The 24,975-nt window shown below is 52.2% G+C and overlaps 1 protein-coding gene across 2 annotated transcripts in view; it reads right to left on the bottom strand.

The window, feature by feature from the left end:
- The window catches only part of PLEKHA6 (pleckstrin homology domain containing A6), a 139,062-nt gene that overhangs the window by 18,961 nt on the left and 95,126 nt on the right, over positions 1-24,975 (bottom strand). The window contains exons 7-17 of one of the 2 annotated variants that reach the window (XM_025376730.1): positions 22,745-22,947; positions 20,686-21,168; positions 18,788-19,304; positions 12,112-12,180; positions 10,790-10,870; positions 10,427-10,576; positions 8,968-9,063; positions 7,232-7,343; positions 6,475-6,614; positions 3,239-3,368; positions 2,929-3,035 (exon numbers count right to left, since the gene is read on the bottom strand). In XM_025376730.1, coding sequence (XP_025232515.1) covers positions 2,929-3,035; positions 3,239-3,368; positions 6,475-6,614; positions 7,232-7,343; positions 8,968-9,063; positions 10,427-10,576; positions 10,790-10,870; positions 12,112-12,180; positions 18,788-19,304; positions 20,686-21,168; positions 22,745-22,947 — 2,088 coding nt within the window. The remainder of the gene's footprint in view (positions 1-2,928; positions 3,036-3,238; positions 3,369-6,474; positions 6,615-7,231; positions 7,344-8,967; positions 9,064-10,426; positions 10,577-10,789; positions 10,871-12,111; positions 12,181-18,787; positions 19,305-20,685; positions 21,169-22,744; positions 22,948-24,975) is intronic. The other variant, XM_025376739.1, reaches the window with a different exon arrangement.

Genomic DNA, 24,975 nt, shown 5'->3' with positions numbered 1-24,975 from the left:
CTTATTGATAAGACATTTGCATGTCAGAGGATGGGAAATAAATCTGACTAAAATTCAGGGACCTTCTACCTCAGTAAAATTTCTAGGGGTACAGTGGTGTGGGGCCTGTCAAGATATTCCTTCTAAGGTGAAGGATACGTTGCTGCACTTGGCCCCTCCTACAACCAAGAAAGAGGCACAAGTCTAGCAGGCCTATTTGGATTTTGGAAGCAACATATTCCTCATTTGGTGTGTTGCTCTGGCCCATTTATCGAGTGACCTGAAAGGCTGCCAGTTTTGAGTGGGGTCCAGAACAAGAGAAGGCTTTGCAACAGGTCCAGGCTGCTGAGCAAGCTGCTCTGCCACTTGGGCCATATGACCCAGCAGATCCAATGGTGCTTGAGGTGTCAGTGGCAGATAGGGATGTTTTTGGAGCCTTTGGCAGGTTGCCATAGATGAATCACAGCAGAGGCCTCTAGGATTTTGGAGCAAGGCCCTGCCATCTTCTGCAGATAACTACTCTCCTTTTGAGAGACAGCTCTTGGTCTGTTACTGGGCTTTGGTGGAAACTGAATGTTTGACTGTGGGCCACCAAGTCACCATGCGACCTGAACTGCCTATCATGAACTGGGTGCTTTCTGGTCCATCTAGCCATAAAGTGGGTGGTGCACACACAGCAGCATTCCATCATCAAATGGAAGTGGTATATACGTGATCGGGCTCGAGCAGGTCCTGAAGGCACAAGTAAGTTACATGAGGAAGTGGCTCAAATGCCCATGGCCTCCACTCCTGCCACCGTGCCTTCTCTCCCCTACCCTGCACTGATGGACTCATGGGGAGTTCCCTATGATCAGTTGACAGAGGAAGAGAAGACTAGGGCCTGGTTCACAGATGATTCTGCACGATATGCAGGCACCACCTGAAAGTGGACAGCTGCAGCACTACAGCCCCTTTCTAGGACATCCCTGAAGGAAAGCAGTGAAGGGAAATCTTCCCAGTGGGCAGAACTTCAAGCAGTGCACCTGGCTGTTCACTTTGCATGGAAGGAGAAATGGCCAGATGTGTGATTATATACTGATTTACGGGCTGTAGCCAATGGTTTGGCTGGATGGTCAGGGACTTTGAAGAAGCACGATTGGAAAATTGGTGACAAAGAAATTTGGGGAAGAGGTATGTAGATGGACCTCTGTGAGGGGTCAGAAACCATGAAGATATTTGTATACTATGTGAGTGCTCACCAACAGGTGACCTCAGCAGAGGAGGATTTTAATAATCCTGGATAGGATTATTATCCAGGATCCATCCAGGATGAATAGGATGACTCATTCTGTGGACACCACTCAGCCTCTTTTCCCAGCCACCCAATGGGTCCATGAACAAAGTGGCCATGATGGCAGGGATGGGGGTTACGCATGGACTCAGCAACATGGACTTCCACTCACCAACGCTGCCCTGGCTATGGCCACTGCTGAGTGCCCAATTTGCCAGCAACAGAAACCAACACTGAGCCCTCGATATGCTACCAGGAGACACAACAATTCCATTAAACTGAAAGTTAAGATTGCCACCTGGACACTTTGGGCTCCTCCTACCTTTAAATCAACAGGCTAAGAAGGGAGTTATAGTGTTGGCTGGGGTGATTGACCCGGACTATCAAGATGAAATCAGTCTACTACTCCACAATGGAAGTAAGGAAGAATATGCGTGGAATACAGGAGATCCATTAGGGCATCTCTTAGTATTAAGAGATCCTGTGATTAAGGTCAATGGGAAACTACAACAGCTTAATCCAGGCAGGATTACAAATGGCCCAGACCCCTCAGGAATGAAAGTTTGGTCACTCCACCAGGAAAAACACCACAACCTGCTGAGGTGCTTGCTGAAGGCAGAGGGAATACAGAATGGATAGCAGAAGGAAGTGGTCATCAATACCAGCTATGACCACGTGACCAGCTGCAGAAGCAGGGACTGTAATGGTCATGAGTATTTCCTCCCTCTTTTGCTAAAAATATGTTTGTGCATGCATGCACTTGTGCTAAGGAAAATATTTTATTTCTTTTTCCTTTATCATATGACATAGGATTTAGTGACCTCACATCAGCATTTAAGTATTGTTAACTCTATGTGATAGTGTTTGGGTTGGGGATTGGTGTGTTTCTGGTTGTATGAAGGATAGTCGTATTATGTTAGGTGTAATTATGACCTTATTATTGTCTTTATTTGAAGATTATGTATGATCTCAGGAGATGTGCATGGGTTCAAGTTGACAAGGGGTGGACTTGTGATGATTAATACTGAGTGTCAACTTGACTGGATTGAAGGATACAAAGTATTGATCCTGGGTGTGTCTGTGAAGGTATTGCCAAAACAGATTAACATTTGAGTCAGTGGGCTGGGCAAGGCAGAGCCACCCTTAATCTGGTGGACACAATCTAATCCGCTGCCAGTGAATATAAAGAAGGCAGAAAAACATGAAAAGGAGAGACTGGCCTAGCCTCCCAGCCTACATCTTTCTCCTGTGCTGGATGCTTCCTGCCCTGGAACACTGGACTCCAAGTTCTTCAGTTTTGGGACTTGGATTGGCTCTCCTTGCTCCTCAGCTTGCAAACGGCCTATTGTGGGACCTTGTGAGCATGTAAGTTAATATTTAATAAACTCCCCTTTTTATATATATATATATATATATATATATATATATATATATATATCCTATTAGTTCTGTTCCTCTAGAGAACCCTGACTAATGCAGCATAGCTTCCTCATCCCCTGACACATCTCCCTGCAGGAGAGCTCCTCCTCCAGTGGGGCTCTTGCCCCACCTCCCACATGTTCCACCTTCCTCTCCAGCCCTGAGTTTCTTGAACTGCAGAGGGAGATGGGTGGGTACACACACAGGCCCCTGGGCTTGCAGCCCAGCTCAGGCCTGCATGAGCTCTCAGAGGTACCCACCTGGGAGGAGAGTCCATTGGTGAACCCATTGGCATTCCTCCTCACCACTGCTGATGGGGTCACCTCGTCATCAGTGGGTGATTTTGTCCGAGGGGGCACAACACCAACTGCAGAAAGACAGAGTAGCCGGTGGGCCTCATGGAGAGCAGGAAGTCAGGAAGCCAACTTCTCAGAGACAGGCTCAGCCCCACTCTCCACCGAGATTAAAAAGCTCAGGGTGTGGCACCAGGCTTTGGGTGTGAATGAGCACCGAAGGCTCCTCCCTGAGCATCCTTGCCTTACTTCTAGGGGAAGATGGGTCACAAAGTACCTTTGTTGAGAGCTGCCTGCTTCTCTGCCTCTACCTCTTGTCTGGTGGGCACAAGGCTGATGTCTCTGGGGGTGTCCAGGGATGATGTCTGGTGGGGGTCTTTCTTGCTTTGTTCGTAGCTTGCCTTGGGCTGGAGAGAAAGGGCAAGAAGATGACTGATGTTAGTATGGCTGTCAGGAACTTGGCCCCCAGTGATGTTTCTTTGTTTTGCAATGGTTGAAGCTCAAACCCTTGCAGATACAGGGAACAAGGAAATTCTATGTGTGCCACCTGGGAGGCGGACAGGGATGCACTGGAGCCTCCCATCCATGCACTTTAAGTAGGGTCAATGATGGGCCATCTTGGGGAATGAGAGCTCATAGCCCCTAGGAGGCCCCCCAGCCTGACCATTTGTTTTGGCTGACACTAAGAACCACAGACTTGCTGTGAGCCAGAGTCAAGGAATGGCCAATGGGGGGTCTCTGAGGATCCTGTAGGGAATCCTACCCAAGACATGAGCAAACAGAACCAGGCGGGCCTTGGTACCAGGATTCTAGGGAAATGAAAAGGGCACTTAGTGTGTGGGCTCACAAAATCATGAGACTAGAAGAGACCTCAGCCATCATCTGAGCCACTGCTCCCATGGTACAGTTGAAGAATCTAAGCCTCAGTGAGAAGAATACAGAAAGAAGACCAGGCTAAAGGTCAGTAACTCCAGTTCTAGCCCAACTAGAGAACAGAGGTCCCCTTTCTTCGTCTGTCACATACGGGTAACATTACCTGCTCTGCCCATCTCACCAGGCAAACCCTCAAGGGTTATGCAAATTATACATAGCTAAACCTAGATGAACATACGAGTTTTCCAATTTTAGGCACAGGACTCTTTCTACTCACCACACAACCTCTTCCAAACCTAACTGCATAACTCCTGGATCTTGGCTAGGGATGCAGGTGAGACAACAGGCCAGAACAGGAGAGAAAAGGGCCTGTATCCTTATACTCCAGGAACTCATGAAACCCAGCGAGGACACAATACAAGGTGGAGGCAGAGAGATAGTATGGGCGGAGTGGGGCCTGGAATGGACACACGAAGGGATCGGAATGGCACTGCTGGGAGTGTCACTCAGTTCCCATTGGCTGGTCATGTTGGTAGGGAGTGGGGCATAATACTAGCACCCACAAACACTGGCTTCCCATGAGCCTGGGGTTGGAGCAGTAACTCATGTCCCCATCACCTACAGAAAGCAAAAAGGCACAGAAAGATGGCCTGTGTGATGGCTTCAACTATCCTTTCCTTATCCCAGAGTCCAGCTGAGCAGGGGCGCCACAGAAACCGAACTCTGGGGAAATTAATGGGGAAAATGACTCCAGGGCCCTGCCTTGCCCCCTGGCCTGGCCCTCTGCCCATTGTCCCCTGCCCCACCCTCCAGGACCCAAGGGTGATGGGTACCTGCCCCCTGGCTGTCTCGCCACTGCGGTGCCAGGAAGGGGAGCTGGGGTAGGGCCAGAAGCGGCTCTCGTTAGGGAGTGGAGGGACGGCTGGAGGAGACTCCAGGGGGACGTAGGCTTTGGGGAGGGGAGGCCGAGGCGGGCCAGGTTCCTGAGGCAGAGAGAAGCCAGAGCATTAGGAGGAACAAGAGCAGCCACTGTGAGAGCAGGAGAAAAGAGCATTAGCAGGAGGCAGACAACAACATTGCTGGAGACCTGGGCGGGCCCCTGGGACCACTGCACTCCCACCCGTGGCCTGAAGAGAGTGCCAGCTCCGGAGCTAACTCTCTGCCTGACCTTCAACGCCTTCCTCGACCCAGCCTCTACCTGTCCACCACTCCCCACTACTCCCCAAGTTTTCCCCAAAGCTCTCTCATTGCCTCGCCCCCATGCCAGGCAGCTCCTCTCCCACCCCTTTGCTTCCACCCACTCTCCTGCCTAGAATGCCTTTCCCTTGTTCCTCTCCCTGTCTTGCTGCTCTGTGGCCTGGTTTAGGTCCAATTATCTGTTGGAACATCAGGGCGTTTATAGTCTGAACCATGTGGCTTAATGTTGAGACATACGCCGTCACATTCCTATGAATTTGTCTTGGTTCATAGGATGCTGGGCTCCCTGAGTGAAGCCTTTGAGCACATGTGCGCATCTTTCTTTTATTTTTCTTTTCTTTTTATTTATTACTATTATTATTATTATTATTATTTTGAGATGGAGTCTGGCTCTGTCACCCAGGCTGAAGTGCAGTGGTGCGATCTCGGCTCACTGCAAGCTCTGCCTCCCAGGTTCATGCCATTCTCCTGCCTCAGCCTCCCAAGTAGCTGGGACTACAGGTGCCCACCACCATGCCCGGCTAATTTTTGTATTTTTTAGCAGAGATGGGGTTTCACCGTGTTAGCCAGGATGGTCTTGATTTCCTGATCTCGTGATCTGCCTGCCTTGGCCTCCCAAAGTGCTGGGATTACAGGCATGAGCCACCATACCCAGCCTCTTTCTTTTATTTTTTATTATTATTTTTTGAGACAGAGTCTCACTCTGTCACCAGGCTAAAGTGCAGTGGTGCAATCTTGGCTCACTGAAACCTCCGCCTCCTGGGTTCAAGCAATTCTGCTGCCTCAGCCTCCTGAGTAGCTGGGACTACAGGCGTGCACCACCACGCTCAGCTAATTTTTATATTTTTTGTTTTTTTGTTTTTTTGTTTTTTTCCAGTAGAGATAGGGTTTCACCATGTTGGCCAGGATGGTCTCTATCTGCTGACCTTGTGATCCACCGCCTTGGCCTCCCAAAATGCTGGGATTACAGGCATGAGCCACCACGCCCGGCCATGTGTGTATCTTTCTAAAAGGGCCTCATGGCACCCCATGCCCACGGTTGAGCCCCAGAAAACACTTGCTGATTGACTGACTAGGAAACTGCTCCCCACACTGACCCTTCACCCTGTTGCTATCCTGGCATCATTCTGGATTTAAATTCTTATGAAATGTGTGCGGTCTCCTATCCAACCTTGTGCTGTCTCCTATCCATCCTGGTGCCCAGGAACAGGCTTCACTGAAAGGGAGCTAAAGATGACAGATGGAGATGAGAACAGGTAAAGGGGAAACCTGGAGAGAAGTTCACAAAATGGGGTGTGAGAATGACCTCCTTAAACAAAGAGCTCCAGCACTAGGGCTGGAGGCCTGTGGGGAAGAGATGGGCACAGAAGTTGTATAATTTCAGACAAATGAGGATCTGGTCCTCCCTCCCCCACCTACCTTCTACTGCATTTCTCAACTTACCTCGTTGGAGCCAGGCTTGGTGGGGGACCCCTGAGAGCCCGATACCAGTGAAAAGGGGCTCAGGGGGCTGGTGAGGCTGGCGGAGCTGAGGGGGCTGGCCGGGCTGTTGGAGCTGTAGGTGGCTGAGGGGCCAAGTCCTCCTTGGGAGAAACAGAAGGGGACGGGTGAGCCATGGAGGAGGGGTGCTGCCTGGTGGGTACATAGATGGGCACTGTGAGTGGAGGTGGCAGGGAGAAGCCAGATCCAGGGATGTGGGAGGGCAGACTTAGTGTCTCAGGGCCACCTGGGCCTGCCAAAGGGACTCATTACAGGTTCTGGGGCCACAGGCTGACTGTTGAGAGGTGTGCTGGGTGGGGAAGATGGTAGATGGAAATGATACTGTTGTCCCTGAGGTGTCAAGGAAAGCCAGTCTGAGGTCCCAGGGCTCAAGGAAAACTCTAAGGTAGGGGTCACAGGTCACGAGTGGGCCCATGTGCTTGGGGGTTAAGGAGGCTTAGGTGCTTTTGACCTTTTTTGGGGAGGACTTTAGAGTGTCAGGGTCAACAGTGTCTCTGAGTTGTCTACTTAGTCTATTCTGTCAGGGGTAAGGGAGCCCTACCTACCACCCTAGAACCCAGGGGAAGATTCTGACGTCCCAAGAAGGCCCTGCCTGGCCCTGAACACAGTGTGAGCTGGCAGGAGTGGGATGGAGGCCAGAAATACTGGAGCACTCCTGGTGAGGCAGGCAGCCTAGGAGGCTGGCACAGGAGGCACCCACCTCTGTGCTTGGCAGTGTCTGTGCCCCGGGAGGGGTTGTTCTTCCTCAGCCCCTCCATCACGTCCTGGATCCTCCAGATCTCCTTTTGGATTTGCCGGTTCAGCACCTCATTCTGAAGCAGCCACACAGTGAATCAAAGGAAATGGCCACGAGGAGTTTCCCTCAGCCCAGACCCCTCGGAACCCACATCCCTTTGGGTCAGCAGGAGGCAGGCACCCTGTACACACACACACACACACACACACACACACACACACACACACACACGCCCCTCCAGCAGTCATCTTTCCCATGGGCTGCCTCTGTCTTCAGCCTCTGGGAGATGGCACCCCAGAATTGCCTGAGTCTCTGAACCAAGACTGAGGACGCACCCTTCTGAGTTCCCCCAGGGGAAGCGTGGCTGGTTTGTGAGTGAATGCCCATCTAAGTGAACACTTTATGGTATCCTGGTTTTCGTGGGGCAAGAGCTTCCATTTTACTGCTTTTCTTCACATCCAAACAGCCCTTTTCTAACACCCACTCCCAGCGTACGCCTGAGGAGTCATGAATTCAATTACAGTTGACACTCTAAAAGGTAAGACCTCCCATTTATTTAGCATCCCTCAGCACCAGGCACTATGCCAAGCACTTTGCTTATACAGTGCTAACTCATTTCGGCTGCACGACTCTAGGAGATAAGGGCAGCAGCTGTCCCCTCTTCAGAGATGAAGAGACTCACACCCAAGGCCGTCTATTTAGTAAGCAGCATGACCATCATCTAAATATGGGTCTATTTGGACTCCAAGGTTAGTGCCCTTGACCACAACACTATCCGCCTCCTAAAATGTCTGTGCTTCAAGTGAGGCTTGGCCATGGGACATCGTGGTATTTGGGTCCTCTGGACCAGGCAGGTCTTCGTCCTACCTAACCAGCTGCAAGGTAAGGGTGGTGAGTGGCATTACCAGGAGGGAAACAGAAGAAAATGGGGGAAACCAGTTGTTAACTGCATCAGAGAGACAGGGCTTGCAAACTAGCTAGAGAAGAGGCAGGGCCTGGGTGAAGAAAAGGTAGAGGGAAGGAAAGAACAAGAACTCCTCAAGATCATCAGGTCAATCCTCCTGCCTCCAGGCAGACTGTTTCTAACCCATCCCAGGAAGAAAAGCCTCTTTCCTATCTAAAAATTCCTACCGCCCACTCTTCTAATGCCTGAGTTATTTATATTTACATGTCTGTTTTTAAATCCTGCTGGGCACAGTGGCTCATGCCTGTAATCCCCAGCACTTTGGGAGGCTGAGGCGGGAGGACCACTTGAGCTCAGGAGTTAGAGACCAGCCTGGTCAACATAGGGAGACCCTGTCTCTATAAAAAATAAAAAAAACTAGCCGGGCATGGTGGTTCATGACTGTAGTCCTAGCTACTCAGGAGGCTGAGGTGGGAGGATTGCTTGAGCCCGGGGCAGTCAAGGCTGCAGTGAGCTGTGATTGCGCCACTGCACTCCAACCTGGGCAACAGAGCAAGACCCTATCCCAAGAGAAAAAGAAATCCTTTCAATCATAAAACACCTTGTGTCTAACTGAAGTCTCCCAAGCTTCAGCTTTAGCTCCTTGCCCTGTGAGCTGAACCTAAAGTGTCCCATTATCTTCATCCTGAAACTTAGAGTCTGTTATCAATGACCTGAACCTTTGCTTTTGTCTCAAGGCCAACTCCTCATCTTTAGTCACATCCCAATCCCTGCCAGCTCAGGGGCCCTTCTTCACCTGGGTGTCCAAATTGAGCTGCTCCCAGAGGTCATCGTGCAGGGCAGAGACCTCAGACTCAAGGTGCTCATACTCTATGGTGCTGTTCGTCAGGGCCTGTGGGGGGAAGAGGTGTTCACTGAGAAAGCCACCATCACCAAGGCATTCCTCCTTATCCTGAAACGGGCCCTGGGGCCAGGGTACTAGAGGCCCGAAGATCTGGGGAAGAGGGCATGGAGGGACCAAAGGAGAGGGGCACCAGGCTGAGACATTCTGGTGACAGCCAAACACTAGCCTTACAAGAGATGTAACAGCCCATCCCACCACCAACTGAAATAAAGAGAAAATAGAGAGGGATGATATCACTTCCATACCCTCCTATTCTCCCCAGATTAGGGGATAAAAACTAGAGGGCATAGCCTGGGGAAAATGACAAGACCCCATCTCTACAAATTACAAAAGGTAGCTGGGCATGGTGGTGTGCCCCTGTAGTCCTGGAGATTTGGGGGCTGAGGCAGGAGGATCACTTGAGCCCTGGAGATGGAGACTGCAGTGAGCTGTGTTTGCACCACTGCACTCCAGCCTGGGTGACAGAGCGAAACCCTGTCCTTTAAAAAAAAAATTTTTTTAAGTGGCGGGCAAAGAGAAAAGAGTCTGAAGGAGGATATTTGTTATCCAGAGGTTAGCGAGCTCCCTCCTTTCTGAGCCACACTTTCACGGGGCTTTAGCTGCTGCTTCTTGGAGCCATTCTCCAAGCAGTCCGTGCCGGAAGGTCTGCCTGTACCTGCTGGGAAGTAGTGACCAAGGCAGCAGCCTTTTTTTTTTTTTCTTTAGCTGGAGTTTCACTCTTGTTGCCCAGGCTGGAGTGCAATGGTACCATCTTGGCTCACAGCAACCTCCGCCTTGTGGGCTCAAGCGATTCTCCTGCCTCAGCCTCCTGAGTATCTGGGACTACAGGCATGTGCCACCATGGCCAGCTAATTTTGTATTTTCAGGAGAGATGGGGTTTCTCCATGTTAGTCAGGCTGGTCTCAAACTCCCAACCTCAGGTGATCCGCCCGCCTCAGCCTCCCAAAGTGCTGGGATTACAGGCGTGAGCCACCACGGCCAGCTGGCAGCAGCTTTTTTGCCAGTGCTTTGCTTCTCCGAGGGAGAAGACAGAAGTGGGCAGCAGAGGTGTTAGCACAGCCAAGGAAATAAGTAACTCACAACTTCATGCTGTCCCAAAGAAATCCAGGTACAGGTACAGCTTGTGGGAAATAAGCTCATCTCCTCGGTGGAGACTGGAATGAGCAGTCTGGCTGACTTGCTATTTATTTGCAGGGCAATGTTGAGGTCTTTGTTTATGTCCCTCTGCACGGGAGGACTCAGCTTTTGTCCTCTGAGGAAAACTGGACTAGGACAGCACAAGCTGGGAGGTGGCTGCCCTCCTGCCTAGTGCTGATCAGGTGGGGTGCATAAACCCTGCTCCCTGGGTTACCGTGGTCGCCTGAGACAGCTCCACGCGGATGTTGATGAGCTGGTTCTGCAGAGAATCCTTTTTGTGCCGCAGCTTTTCTGGGTAGGCAGGCTGGCTTCCAAACATCTCCAGCTCCTGGTGGGTCCCCATCAGGGCACTTTCCAGGCTCTCCTGAAGAAAGGCAGGGGAATGACGTGAGCAGCCCTGACAGCTCCTCTCTGGGATTGAACAGCAGAAGCCTGAGACCTTAGAGGTTCAACAGGGAGTTGAGTGGAGGCTGTCCTTGCTTTGTCATCTTAGTCAGGATGGAGACAGCAGCCCACAACCTTCTCCAAGCCAGCCTCACCCATCTGCCCCAGCTTAAAGCCACCCCCAGCTTCTCACCTTCTCAGCTCGGAGCTGCTGCACCAGCCGGTCCTGCTCCCTCACCACCTTGTTCTGCTCACACAATTTTCCCAGCAGCTTCTAGGGTCCCAGAGAGTGAGGAAGGAGAGGGAGAAAGAAGGTGATGAAGGACACAGTTTGGTGGGGACCTGGGAGTTACAGGGCCTGGCCTCTGGATACCCTCTCCTTTCTCCTGCTGAGGAACCCTGGGCCTTCACCTTGCCCTTGGTGGCTCCTGAGAACAAGAAGATGGGTCTTCCTCTTGGGAGGGGAGGTATGCTTACTCTCTGGGGAAGTCAGTTAGGTTAAGAGGGCTGAGAGCCAAGTGTTAAGCTCTGGCACCCCCATCCGTCCAAGGGTTGCCGTTCACAAAGGACGGAGGAGATGATGTGACCTCAACTCCTAGGCTGGACTGAAGAGGCGGGCCGGGTGTCAGAACAAGCAGTCTTAGAAAAGCAGTGAGCAGTAGAAACTGTCCCTCAATCCCACAGAACCTTCTCCCTTCTCTCTCAAGATCCTGTTCTTCCCTCTTGCCTCCAAAGTCTCAGGATGGCTGACCCTCCCTCTGAGGTTTAGTCCTTTCAGAAAGGAACCTCTCCCAGTCTCACTGGGCAGATCCACTACCCAAGCAGGGCCAGTGGTGATGCAGAGCAGACAGATGGGGCCAGAAAGAGGGCTTGTGCTTTCCTAGTCCACACCTTTATTCATGCTATTCCTCAAATACCTGCTTTGCTCCTTTCTACTGAGCCAGATTTTACCCTCTGGGCCTTTTAACTTCAAGGTCTAACTCACGTGCTACTTGTTTTGTCCCTGACCTTCAGCCCACACAGCCTCACTTCCCTGCACCTGGCAGAACCTATTACGGCTCCCCTTCACGACATGAATACTGTGTTGCCACCTCCTGCTGCTACCTGGCATCTCCCACTACCCTGAAGCTCCCTGAGGGCAGGGGCACAGCTGCATTCTCCTTTCTAGTTACCTGTAGGGACTAATGTAATGCTGGGCACAGAATAGACTGATCTATCTCCCAACAAAGTCTGCATTCGTGTTACAAGCAGATCTCCCTGCTGTAGGCAAAAGGGCCGAGCGCTCAGTGGAGAAACGGATACAGCCAGCATGGGAGGGAAGGGTGAGTAGGTGGTAGATCAGAAAAGAAGGGGGATGAGGAGGAGGTAGGCAGAATCTTGTTGTGGTGAGAGAAGACATGAATCAAAGGTACGAAGAGCCACCAGAAGGAGAGAGATGGATGGAGCGACAGCCCCCGCAGAGGACAGCAGTGGGAGGCTGGAATGGAGGAAGGGAGCAGGGGGCGCTGATCTTACATCTGTGTCTTGCTCGTTTAACTTGTAGGTATGGAGGCGGTCCCGGAACACTTCTGGGTACGGAGGGACCTGCAGGAACATGAGGCCAGTTACTGCAGCAGGGGCAGGATGAGGGTATGCAGGGATAGGAAGCTGACATCACAATCCCGCTCTGCTCCTGCCAGAGACCGTGGTCCATCACCTCTGATGGTTTCTGTTTCAGGGACCTGAGTTCATTCTTCATCCCCTGGCTGGAAGCCTGGGATGGCCCAGCCTAACCCCATCCCAGTTGTCTTAGGCTGACTCCGGAGAGATCAGAACTCTGCTTGAGTCATGCTCTGTATTTCCTCTCCCCCAAGCACTAGGGTCTGCTGCTAAGAGGGACTGCAGGGTGTGCAGTTCCCAATGGCTTGTTGGTAACCACCATGAGAACATCAGTGAACTCCGTGGCTGTCTGTGGGGATAAGACATGGGAGAATTGTCAGAATGAGCATTGGGAACAGTTGAAAACTATTGCCCTAGTAGACTGAACACCAGTCACAGGGCTTGTGTCTAAACCAAAATTGTCAAGAATTCAGAAGTGTCTCTGGGTCCAGCAAATGCTGCCTGGCCTGGACACCACATCTGGTGACCACAGCACATTCTATACACTTTTGACATTAGATGGTTCCATTACACCCTTCATGCCTTTAACCCCAGTGACGTCTGTCAATATATTACAAATACGAAATCGAAATCAGAACATTGAAGAGCAGAGTTGCGATCCCCAGCATGGCATGAGATGTTGGTGCTGGCTCTTTTGATGGTTTGGGAAATGGGCCTTGGGTTTACCCATGAAAGTGAAGAATGGAGGTGACATAGTGGAATTAAGGAAAGAAGACCAGGCCAAGCTTGTCTCCAGGCAGATGAGCGGGTTGGGTGGCGTGAGCCTCATCCTAGATGGGCAACTCGACCATGCACAAGCAGCTGAAATGGCATTGGCAGGGACCATGCTGCCAGGCAGAGGTCTTACTTGCATGAAGAGTTGGGACCTGGGGGAGGAGTTTTCCACCATGCGGTTCACCATACTGATGAGAGTCTCACTCTCACTCATCTGCAGCGGAGGAAGGAACGGACTATTCACACTCCGACCCACATGTAGGTATCTCCCCCTCACCCACCTGTGCTTGTTTCCCAGGAAACAGGGGAGGGCAGCTCCCCCAGCATCCTGAGCTTGCTCACCCCTTATGACCTCTGTTTCAGGACCAGCACTGAAGCTGTCCTTGCAGAAAGGCCACGGAAGGGTCCGAGAGGCCACTGGGACCTTGCTGGAGGCACTGCAGAGGCCCCGGCCTGGTGATTCTTCCCCAAGGTGCCTGGTTGTTATGGGTCCCATCCGCATTGGCCACGGTTGTCATCTCCCTGCCCTGATCTCATTTCTCACACAACTTTGGACAAAGACCACAGAGGCAATTGGAAGACGGATCTCCCCAAAGTTGAACTAAGTGAAACAACCAAAAAAGAAAATCTAGGACCTGGTTTTTGGATGGGCCGCCACGGATACCGAGGCCTGGCTCCTCTCCCTGCCCCTGCCCCTGCCCCTGCCCACCCTCGGCTCTAGTACAGAAAGTGCTAAACATGGTTTCCAGAGCTGGGCTGGCAGCATCCTTGAGGATCTCAGATGATGCTAGGGAGCAAACAAGGAGGCCAAAACAAGCAAGCCACGTTAAAGGGACACCAGGCTCTCCAACACATTCTTTCTATTTCAAAAATCCTTAGGAACATGGGGGTGGAAAGACTATTTGCCAATTTAAAAAGAGAGAAATGGAAGAAGGGAGGGGATGAGGAGGAAGAGGAAGGGAAAGGAGGGGTGGGAGAAAGGGCGGGCCAACACATCAACCAGAAATGCCATCATTTCCCCCACTGGTTCCAATGGGAAAGGACCAAAAAGTGAAGATATCAGGGAATGTCCTTGGCTGTGTCCCTTTAACTCCATGGTTCTACAGGGGAAGGCAGCAGAAGACAGAAGGGAGTGTGCAGGGAAAGCTTTCTGGAAGGGAAAGTGAATGAGGAAAGGAGGAAAGACACACATTAGGGAAGATTATCTGGGGTTCCTGTTCAGAGGGTCCCCTGTGATTTTTCCATCATCTCTCCAATCTCAGTTGCACCCACACTGTCCTTTCTTCCTCTTACCCCTTTTAGGCAGCTGCCCAAATACAGCCTTGCTTCTACATGTTGTAGGCAAGGCAAGGGCACCGACCACCCCATTTGCAGGGTCTGCGGCATTTCAAAAGGCTTTCCTAGGAATGGATTTTTCCTGTTTAGCCCTGGAATGCAAGGGCCTTGAGGGCTGGGAGCCATCCCTGCACAGTAAACTGTGTGTATCTCATTCCTTCCCCAACAAGCGGATCTAGAGCAGTAGAGGAAGTGAGCAGGAGTGTTTTCATCCTGGCCTGCTCCCGCCTGTGCTGCGACTTCGGGGATCTTTCAGCCCAGGTGGGTCTTACCTCTAGGAGGATTCTTGTGTGCTACCTTCTGTCTCTCCAAAATGTTAGATTTTGTAAGAAACCACCTAACCCAGTGCCTCACACATGGTAAGGAGTGCTCGTTGATATTTTTGTGTTTGGGAAAAACAAAATAATCATAGCAGCAAGTGGTGATTGTCACTCCTTGCCGATGCCTGACAAAGAGCTCCCATATGCACCCCCGCTTGATTCTCCCAATACATCTGTGAGGTTGAAAGGAAAGGGCAGGTTCTACAATGCCCATTTTATGATTGAGAAAACAAAGACCCAGAGAGACTAAGTGACATTTCCAAGATTAAAAAAAAAAAATTCCTTGTAAATGGCAGAGCTAGAACTAGAGCAGCAGTGTCTGACTATGTCCTGGACTCTTCTCATCTACAAGACTGCCTTTTGAGAGTATTACCCCTTGGCCAGGTACAGAGGCTCACGCCTATAATCCTAGCACTTTGAGAGGCAGAGGTGAGAGGACTGCTTGAGGCCGGGAGTTTGAGACCAGCCTGACCAACACAGTGGGGCACCCATCTCTACAAAAAAAATTTTTTTCAATTAGCCAGGTGTGGTGGCTGCACACCTGTCTGTAGTCCTAGCTGCTCACGAGGCTGAGGTGGGAGGATTGCTTGAGCCTGGGAGGTGGAGGTTGCAGTGAGCTATGATTATGCCACTATACTCTAGCCTAGGCAACAGAGTGAGATCCTATCTCAAAAAAAAAAAAAAAGAGAGAATAATACCATTCATCCATGAGGGAGTCCTCTGGAAGGCTATTTCTGAAGCCCCCAGCCTAATGGGCCAGCCCCTCTGTGAAAGCAAAAGCCCCCAAGAAGGGACCCTGCTGTCTGCACTGAATGCTATGACAACAGGGCATTGTGGATGGAGTAGAAAGCCAATCACATGGGCGACAGGGAGGGCAGCTTGCTCGGGAACCTGGAGGCGGATGGGCCCTGAGCCCCACTCCTCACTCCTGCAAGGCACTTTGGATCTTGCTTCCCATCAGCAGGATCCTGGGCCTCCCGTCCCTGCTCCGAGTTGGAATCCTGGGATCTGTTCCCACATGGCCCAGAATGCTCATGGTGTGACACAATAAGCTGCTTTCGGAGCTGGAATGCAATGGCCTCCAGGGCCAGGAGCCATCCCTGCTTATTGAACTGTGGACATTGCTGCTTCCTAGTGCCTGAGGCCTATTACAAAATCGAATTGCGACATCGGCATGAAGCCCCAGTGAGATGGGTCACACGGCTTGTGACTAGAAGAACCAACAGTTGCAGCTATAGCATCTGATTTCAAATTTATGGGTTTTTTTCTGTAACTTTAAGAGCATGAACTCATCCTAATGAGGTTTGACGGCAGCTTTGTCACACATTAGACGTTTCCTCAGCTGTAAACTGGGTCAAAAGCTTGGAGTCACATTCCAAGCTCAGCTGTTCACTGGCTGTGTGTTCTTGGCACGTTATTCAACCTCTCTGTGCTTTAGTTTCCTCGCCTGTAAAATGGGGGTAATAACAGCATCCACTTTACAGGGTTGTAATGAAGATTCAATGAGTTAGAGATCTGAAAAATGCTTAGAATAGTATGGGGCACGAAGCAGGCATCCAATTATTGCAGCTGTTGTTAGTAGTAGTAGTAGTCTTTCCACTCCCCAGGCTGCCTCCACAGGACAGTGTGTACTTCTAGGTCTTGGTTTGTAGCACAGATCTGAACTTAAGAGTATGTGCTTATATAGATACCCAGCATATCGACCCCCAGCCTGTCTAAACTCAGCCTCACAGCTCCCTTAGCTTAAAACACAAGAAAGGGTTAGAGCCCTGGAGTAGACACCAGGCAGCCAACTGCTTGCAGCTCATGGAACACTCACTGCCTCTTCAGCTTGCTCACCTGTAAGACTGGGTTGATAATACTCCCTCTGTTTGCACTGAATTCTTAGGAATGCACAAGCTGTGTATGCAAAAGAACTTTTGGAGGAACTAACGAATACACTGAGCGAATATTACTTTAAAAATCATCCTGGGGAGGGTCTGTAGGCCTCAGTTTACCAATTATGGAGTTTAACAACAACCTGTAAAATATGATACGATGATTTCCCAGATTCAGGCGGAACTAAATCCCTAGCATTTTAGGCCCAGCCTAGAGCTCCCTGGACTCTGCGACTCTCTCCTCTCGCCAGCAAAAATGCAAATTCCCACCTGCCCCCTGGGGGCCGTTCCATCCGAGCAGAGCACTGGAGAAATAAGAGGTGGCATTAATTATTCATGCGCCTACTTATTATGCTTCTTTCCCCAGGAAACTCCCAGCTGTCCTAAAGGGCTTTGAAGAGAAGGGGTGTGTAGGCGCAAACCAAAACATAAGCCACTTTGTTGTGTCCTGCTTGCACCAACAAAGGTTGTCAAATGGCTGGAAGATGAGGAGGTGGGGAGGAGTGGAGAGATGCGACAGGAAGGCAGTGGGATGGTAGGGGGCACCAGCTCTGCCTACCTGCTGATCCAAATACTCTAGGTTTCTTTGCAACTGAAGATCTAAAAGTTCATCCTACCCGGAGCCCGAGGCCCAGAGGCCAAACAGCAACACAAACAAACAGGAACACACAAAAGAAAACAATAAAAAAAGAAGCAAAGCAGTTAAGAGTTAGCGACAAGGACATGGAGAGGCTTCTCCCTCTGCCCTTGGGGAGTTCTCAGGAAGGGAGGGGTTGAGGATGTGGGCAGGCAAAGTAGTTCTCTACTGGACACTCCAGGGAGAGGAGGGGCACATGCAGGCCCCACTGCCATCTCTCCTAGGTCTGCCTAGGCCTCCCTGGGAGAGGTGAGTGTCATCAGAGCAGTTTAGGCAGCACTTGTTAGCAGCTGTTTCTGAGTTTTCTGGAAAAATCGGTTGTTTCTGGGTGTGTATGTTTGCTGTGGGTAAGGCTTATACGCTGTGGACACTGGCAGAGTGAGAATCAGACAGAGAGGGGAAGGAGCCGCCGCCTAGCCTCCAGCCTGCCCAGCCCTCCTCCACCCTGGCCTCCTGGTACTGTTATGGAAACGAGTCAGCAACAGGCTTTCTGGACAAGGATTCTGCCTGTTGGTCCCAGTGGTCCTCCCCAACCCTCCCAAGCGGAGCATCTCATCTAGGTCTCTAGGTGGTGGCAGAAGTTCTCAGGAGAACAAATTCCAGGGAGAGACACGAGTAGAAAGAGGCAGAGAAAAAGGAGGAGACGCAATTCAGAAAATTTTTTCTTCCTCAATCATATTGCTTGTATCTCTCCCCAAAAGTGGCATTCCAGACAAAGGACAAACATTAAATAACTATGCTTCAGGGGAAAAAAGTTTAAAAAACCTTGCTTCTTGTTAGGAGCTCTGGCCTGATTTTTCCTGCCTAGGCCTCTTCTCCTGCATGCTGGAGAGGAGAGGGACCAGGATATTACATGCTCCCAGATCTCATCCCTCCTCCACGGCCTGTGTCACAGAGGAGAAGGGGTTACTGGCACCAAACTTGATACTGGGGCTAGAGTCCTGACTGGGAGGGAGGAAGTATCCAGAGGCTGCTAAAAACCAGCCAGGTCAGGCACTAGGCACAGAGCGTCCCTGGAGTCCGCCCCAGTTTAGCTCCACCCTGGGTGGAGCACGGTGCAGGGAGGCCCTGAGGCAGGTGGAGGGGAGAAAGGACGTACCATCTTATCGTGGACCGTGGGGGATGGTGGGTAGTTGTAGGGGAACAGTCCTGCAGGGACTGGCCGCCTGTCTCCCAGGTAATCATACTGGAAGAGAAAGGGATCACAGAGGTGAGGGGTCTGGCTGGGACACAGAGTTCCCCACCAGCTGAAGCTCAAGGTTAGAGGTGTTTGTGTTCAGTCCCAGAGCAGATCCCAAACTGAAATGGACAGCAGCCCCCCGTGCAATGATCTGTCTAGGTCCTCAAGATTTGAAAAGACAGAACCCTCTCTGCCCTCTCACATGACGGCACGGTTTCTGGCACAACCTGGGGGCATGTACAGAAAGCAATGTTCCCACTCAAGAGGCAAAGCCATCCCCAAGACAGCTCTACTACAGACAGAACCACAGGCCAGGGGCTTCCCTGGGCAACACTGCTGGTCCTATGGACACACAGCCCAGTGGCCCCGTGGCCCAGATGCTCCCACATCTCTGCCTTTTCCCAGTAGATTGTCTTAGGCTTCTGGGGATCTCAGGGAATGAGGAAGGAACGGCAGGCTGGTGGCTCACCTTGGGGGAGCTGATGGATCGCCTCATCACATAGGCAGCAGGGTCAGCATAGATGTCCTCGCTGCGAGGTGGCAGTCGCTCAAAACGGGCACTGGGTGAGCGGACAGGGGAGTAAATGCGGGCACGGCTGTAGGAACCCTGGCTGGGTGAGCGGGGCACAGAGTGGGAGCGGGGCTGCAGGGACAGGCGGCGCATGGAGCTAGAGGCAGCATCCAGCTCATCATAATAGACTGGCTGCCGGGAGGGGCTTGGGATCCAGACGGTGCCATCCTGCCGCCCGTAGCTGGCGGGCTCCTTCCACTCTCGCAGCTGGTAGGCAGGGCCGCCCCCGTTGCGGAAGGCATGGTGCTTGTCCTCCAGGGCCCAGGGCGGGCTGATCCGATCATAGGCCGGCATGGAGCAGATGCTCTCTGGCCGCACCCCTGGCGGGTAGTACTGGTAATCATCAGGGTACTGGGAGGAGTAGGGGCTGTAGTACTCAGGGACCCTGCGAGACACAGGGTAGAATCTAGAGGGACTGAGAGAGAGGGGATATTGTAAGGAAAGCAGACAACACGGGCACCCCTCCACCCACCCCAGCCCCACCTCCAGGTCCCCCAGCCTAGAGCAAGGTGCTTGAATAGGTACACAGGGGCTGAAGTTTATTCCAGAGGTGACGGAAAGACTCCTGTCCTCACAGCCCCCTTCCTCAACCAGCTCCCCAAGGCTGGACACTGCACCATTCAGAGCTTCAATCTTTGTCTCTTTAAAATGACATATCCCTAGGAAGAAACGTGAAGCCTTATCAGCCGTCTCCATCTCAGCATGAACCAGTTTATCAGATCTTTTCTGAGAGAGGCAAATAGAAGAAAGTCTACCAGGCACCTGAAGGAGGGCAACACAGAAGGGATGAAAGGGCAGCGTCCTGATCTATTTTATATTATTTTACAGATGAGGTCCATTCTGTCACCAGCCTGGAGTGCAGTGGGGCCATCACGGCTCACTGCAGCCTTGAACTCCTGGGCTCAAGCAATCCTCCCATGTCCACCTGTAGAGTAGTAGCTGGGACCACAGGTGTGAGCCACCATGCCCTGCTTTCTGATTGTATGATCTTGTCAGGGACTGAACCAGTAGGTTCTTGGGACTCATCCCAAATGATTCTCCCCAGAGCAGGCCTGATACTCCCAGGCACAAGACCACCAGCAATGCGCAGCTGCTCAGGCCACTAGAGGGCAGGTTCCTCCCGGGCCCCATGGCCTTCCTGAAGCTGTGGCCTGCAGTCCCTGGAGCTGCCCAAATCCCCAGGGAAGGAGCCTGCAGCCCCATTTGCCCTGAGGGACACCACTGGGCCCAATAAATGTCCCCAGATATTTCAAAGCCAGTCGTTGGATAAAGGAGTAAATGGCCATAGAGGGCTGTGTTGGGACCAATGAGCTACTTGGTTTTGTTTTTTAACTTCATATAAATCATGGCTTTAAAACAATTAGAGCTGTTCAAAAATGGAGTGGGTTGGTCTGGCAGTTAGTGAGTCTCAAGTGGGTGGAGCACTGGAGGAGAGGATGTTGTAGGAGGGCCCATAGCTTGGATGGATGTCTGACTGTAACAACTTCAGGCCCCCTCCCAAAGCCTGCTGTGTTCTGGGCTTCCCAGCATGCCGTGGAGAGGCACTGGGGCACTCTGTCCCTTCTTCTGAAGGAAGCAGACAGAGAAACGAAGAATCAGGGACAGCAGCCTGACTCTAATGGTGGAGCCATGGAGCAGGAAGGATTCGGGCAAGCCAGAAGCATGGGATTTGGTTTCCCAATTCAGCCTGCTTCCAGAAGGTTTCCAACAGGGGATGCCTCATGGGCTATGACCCCACTCCCACGTTCTAGCTGTAACACCATATCAGCCCCACCCCAGCCACTGGCATGCCTCACCTCCGAAGGTCTTCAGGCGGGGGTACCCCCCGGCGCAGGTTCACCCACTGCTGAAGCTGGTTCATGGAGCTCTTGCGCTGGGCAATTTTGTCAGGGTTGGTGCGTGGCGGGAAGCTCCGCCGGTGTCCCCCAGTCTCTCCATCCTGAGGCGGGAAAGCTGTGCTCCCTGGCCGGCTTGGGGAGTGGTACTGCCAGCCATTGGGCTGGGCAGGTTGTTCCCCACCCCCTGGCACCCTTGGGCCCTCAGGGTAAGGGCTGCCCGGCTCTGAGGCTGGCTCCGGTCCAGCTGGGAGGCCGTTGGCTTTCACCAGAGGCTCTTTCTTGACTTCTGGCCTCTCCGGCCTTCTCTCTGCCTTTTCACAGCCTCGGCCATCACCCTCCCCTCGAGTCTTGGCCTCTGGCTCAGGCTTGGGGAGGCTGTTGTGGGGCGGCTGCTGGTGGTGCTTGCTGGGTGGGATGTTCTCCGAGTCTGGCTTCTCATGGCTGCTGGATGCCAAAGGAGATGCTGTCAGTGACTTTAGCCCAGCATGGAGTGGGGCAGGGGGTACCAGACTGGGAAGGAGAAGAGGAGTGGGGAAGGATGGGCAGGGAGGTGGCAATGGAACCAGGATTCTATGAATTCCTGTTCTGCTTCTTAAGTCTCACTGCTTCATCTTCTCAATCCAGCCTGGGAAATTATTATACAACCTAATCTGCCCCTACCCACATCTGCTGTGTTAACTCTGCCCCCAACATCTTCTCTGCAGGTCATTCTCCACCCCACTCCCCTCTGCCAGTCTGCTTTGAGCTCAGTCTTCAAGCTATGTCATGACTCACCTCACCTAGTCTTGGTCCTCTCTGCAATCTGTCCCTGACCCAGCTCCCCAAACTGGGTTTGCACTCTTATCAGTAACTGTCCTTGATACTCCAGCGACAAAGGCTTGTGATGGGGCACTTGTCTTTCCTATAGAAAGTTACTTAACTGCCAAGAGTCTTGGGCTCCTCATCAGCAGAATGGGTATAATAATATCTCCCCTCCTAGGACTGCTGTGAGATAAACATGGCGGGCCTCAGGAGCAGAAGTTTCTGCTTTGAAACTCACAAGCACATAAACACGCTAGTTCCCTTCTCCAAAACACGTTTCTTCCAGGTCTGACTTTCCATCAGAATACAGGCCCCACAAGGGTAGGAACGTGGCAGACTTTCTTCCCCTGTGTTCCTAGCACCCACTACAGTGCCTTACACTATTTATATTTACAGTAAGTATTTGTGAAATGAATGAATGAATGAACTCTTGGAAGTAAGCCCCTTGGTTGAAGCAAAGATGGAAATTTGTGACAATTTTCCCCCTACAGCTTCCCAAACTCCACACATTCAAGCATCCTTGTTGAAACATTGCTTGGTAAACATTTCTAAGATATGTGAATGGACTTGGAGTCTACACTGTGAAACCCCCTTCTCCTGGATCCCCCTTAGCACCTAACTCAAGACTCCACACACAGCTAAGGGAGAGACAGACGCTGAGACCGTGGGTGACGGCGGGCGATGGGAGTGGCCATATGCTAAGAGTTTACTGCATGTCGAGTGTTTTACATGCACTCTGTGTAAGCCTCACGACAACCCTGAGATAGAGTTATGTTTGCTGGTTTTTGAGCAGAGGAACCTCGGGTTCAGAGAGGGTGAGTCCCTTGCACTGAGGTCACGCTGCAGCCAAGTGGACAAGGTGTGATTCAAACCTGAGTTTATTTTCCTCCAAAAGCGGTGTGCTTAACACACACAGCTGAGAAAAACAGGCAAATGACACTGACCTCTGGCTCCTGGCCAGGCCCCAATGGAACCTGGCTTTTCTCTTGGCCTCCCCCAGCTCAGAGAGTAGAGGGGGAGCTGGCTAGGGGAAGAGAGACTTCAGGCTCTGAAATCACTCAGCCAGGCCTCCTGCCTGGATGCAAGGAGTCGGCTCACACATCCTCCAGGGCTTCAAGGAGGCACCCTGAGATTAGCAATGACCCAGAGTTGGGTGTGTCTTCCATTCCCCTCTTAATTCTTCCTGCATCCCCACACTCAATTCCCTGGCACTCACCTGTGCCGCACAGCTTGGGGCACTGACTTCTGGGCTGGAGGGATCTGTACTCGAGCAGCCTCCCCCATGGCCTGGATCCAGGCCTCTTGCTCCTCAGGGCTCTCGGCACTGAAGAAGTAGGTGCGGACCCCGGCATGCTCGGCCTGTGGGGAGAGGCAGTGCGTGGAGCTGGCCTCGGCCTCATCCACCCAGCACACAGTCACCTGTTGGGAGAAGACACCAACACCCACAGAATGGGCAGTCAGTTGGGCCATTCCCTGCACCTGGGGCTCTTCCCCATGCGGAGCTCGGGAGCAAGGTGAGGAGGGCAGCTTGCAGCTACCCCGAGGGCTCCAGCTGGTACCCAGGTATCCACCTTGGCTGGCTCTCTGGGCACCATTAGGCAGCCCAATAACCAGGTCAGCCTACTTGCCCCACCTGGGGTAATTAAAGCAGGAGGGACAATGATCACACCCACTTCCCCGGCAAATTCCATGTTTGATTTCAAAGGCAATGACCCCGTGTCTGGGGAGAGGACCCCTGAGCACATGCCAATCTTAGCCCCAGCTTTTCACTGCTGAGAAGCTAGCACTGTCTCTTCACGTGGAGAGACAGCCAAGCCCCTCTCTGTGGGCATGCAAAGCAGACACTGGCATACAGACGGGGCACACTACCTAGTTGGCGGCTGTGAGCAGGTACTGCGGGCGGGAACCCAGAAGAGAGCTCCTGTCCAGAGGAGGGGTCCTCACGCGGTCAGAAGGAGGAGAAGCAGAGAACAGGTCAACCAAACACCAGAGGGAGAGACAGAAGACGACGTGACAGGAAATGGTGAGAAGCACAGGGAAGGGGGGATATTCAGATTGTCCCCTTCCACTCTGTGTCTCCCCTGGGAATGGCAGCACCCAGCAATGCCCAGTTCTGCCTACCAAGGGTTTGGGAGTGGAGAGCTTGCACCAGGGAAATTCAGGCTGGTGGTGGAGAGTGAGTCAGGGAATCACAGCGCTAAGCCTGGCTCTGCTCCTGACCAGCTCTGTAACTGCAGACAAATTGTGGTTTTGCTCTGGCCTTCACTGATGCATCTATTTCATGGGAAAAGGGTCTGCCTGGTGAAATTCAAAGTTCTTAGGCCACAAGGAAAAGAGGCCACAGGACTAAATTCTTTCTGGGACCTCAGCATACTTCCCAGTGAGATCCTCAGTAGCTTGACTTAGCCCACTCAACAGGGGACATCTAGCAGTGAGTCAGAGTCTCGGATGTGAGCCTTACTCCAGCCTCTGACCCCTTGAGCCCTAAATCCTGGGTCTCTGGGGGTCGAGATAGCCTCAGGCCTCCCCTGAGCAGTGATGTCAAAACCATACCCTCTAAATGCTCAAAAGGTTCCTCAGTTGCAGCTGGTCCCACCTCGCCTCCACCTGTCCCAGCCCTCAATTTCTTTCTGACAGGAACAATTACCCAGCAAGAGGCAAGGGTGGGCCTCCTTCCTCTGGTCCCCAACCTCCAGCAGAGGACTTAGCATGTGGGCGGAGCTTGGGGCAGGTGTGGGAGAGGGCAGGGGAGGTGTTGACAAAAAGCCAGTGAAGCCTCAAGAGGGCAGCTGAAACTTGCGACGGATCGGGGGTAGAGAGACCAGAGGCCCAAGCAAGTCCTCTGGGTGGAGAACACAGGGTTATTGTAGAGAGGAGACACACAGGCAGGGCTCGTGGGTGTGTCCTGGGGTGGGTGGGAGTGGGCAGCAAATGAATTCATCAATTCAATGAGCATCCAGGGAGCAGCCTGTGTGTGCAGAACTCGGTGGGGGCACCAGTCACAAGGAAGGCAAAGACAGGCTCTTGCACTTGAAGAGCTGACAGTCACGCTGGGGGACAAAACATGCCACGGGAAACAAGGAGAGAGCAGAGGCACAAGGACAAGTGCTGTGACAGGGGAAGGCAGAGGGCCTGGGAAAAGGCAGGGCCATTGATGGGGAGTGGGCAGGGGCGCTGGCCTGGAACTATGAAAGGGGGCCAGAGAATTGAGGGAGCTGTCCCAGCAGGGCAAAGCCCTCGAAGCCTCTGTGGGGCCGAGTTAGGAAGAAGTTAAGGCATTCAGCGGTAGCCTGGGCAGGAACAGTTCCTGGCTCATTCTTAACCATCCAAGAGCTTTGCTCGGTGGCCACAGCAGGACAAGCCTCCCATCTGTCTCAGCTCCCCTCCCTCCCCTGGGGAAGGGCCATGGAACAGCCACAATCAGAACCCTTTGTGGACCACTGAGCA

This window comes from Theropithecus gelada, chromosome 1 (assembly GCF_003255815.1).
Source record: "Theropithecus gelada isolate Dixy chromosome 1, Tgel_1.0, whole genome shotgun sequence".
Lineage (NCBI taxonomy): Eukaryota > Metazoa > Chordata > Mammalia > Primates > Cercopithecidae > Theropithecus > Theropithecus gelada.
This window is presented reverse-complemented; position numbering and strand designations above follow the sequence as displayed.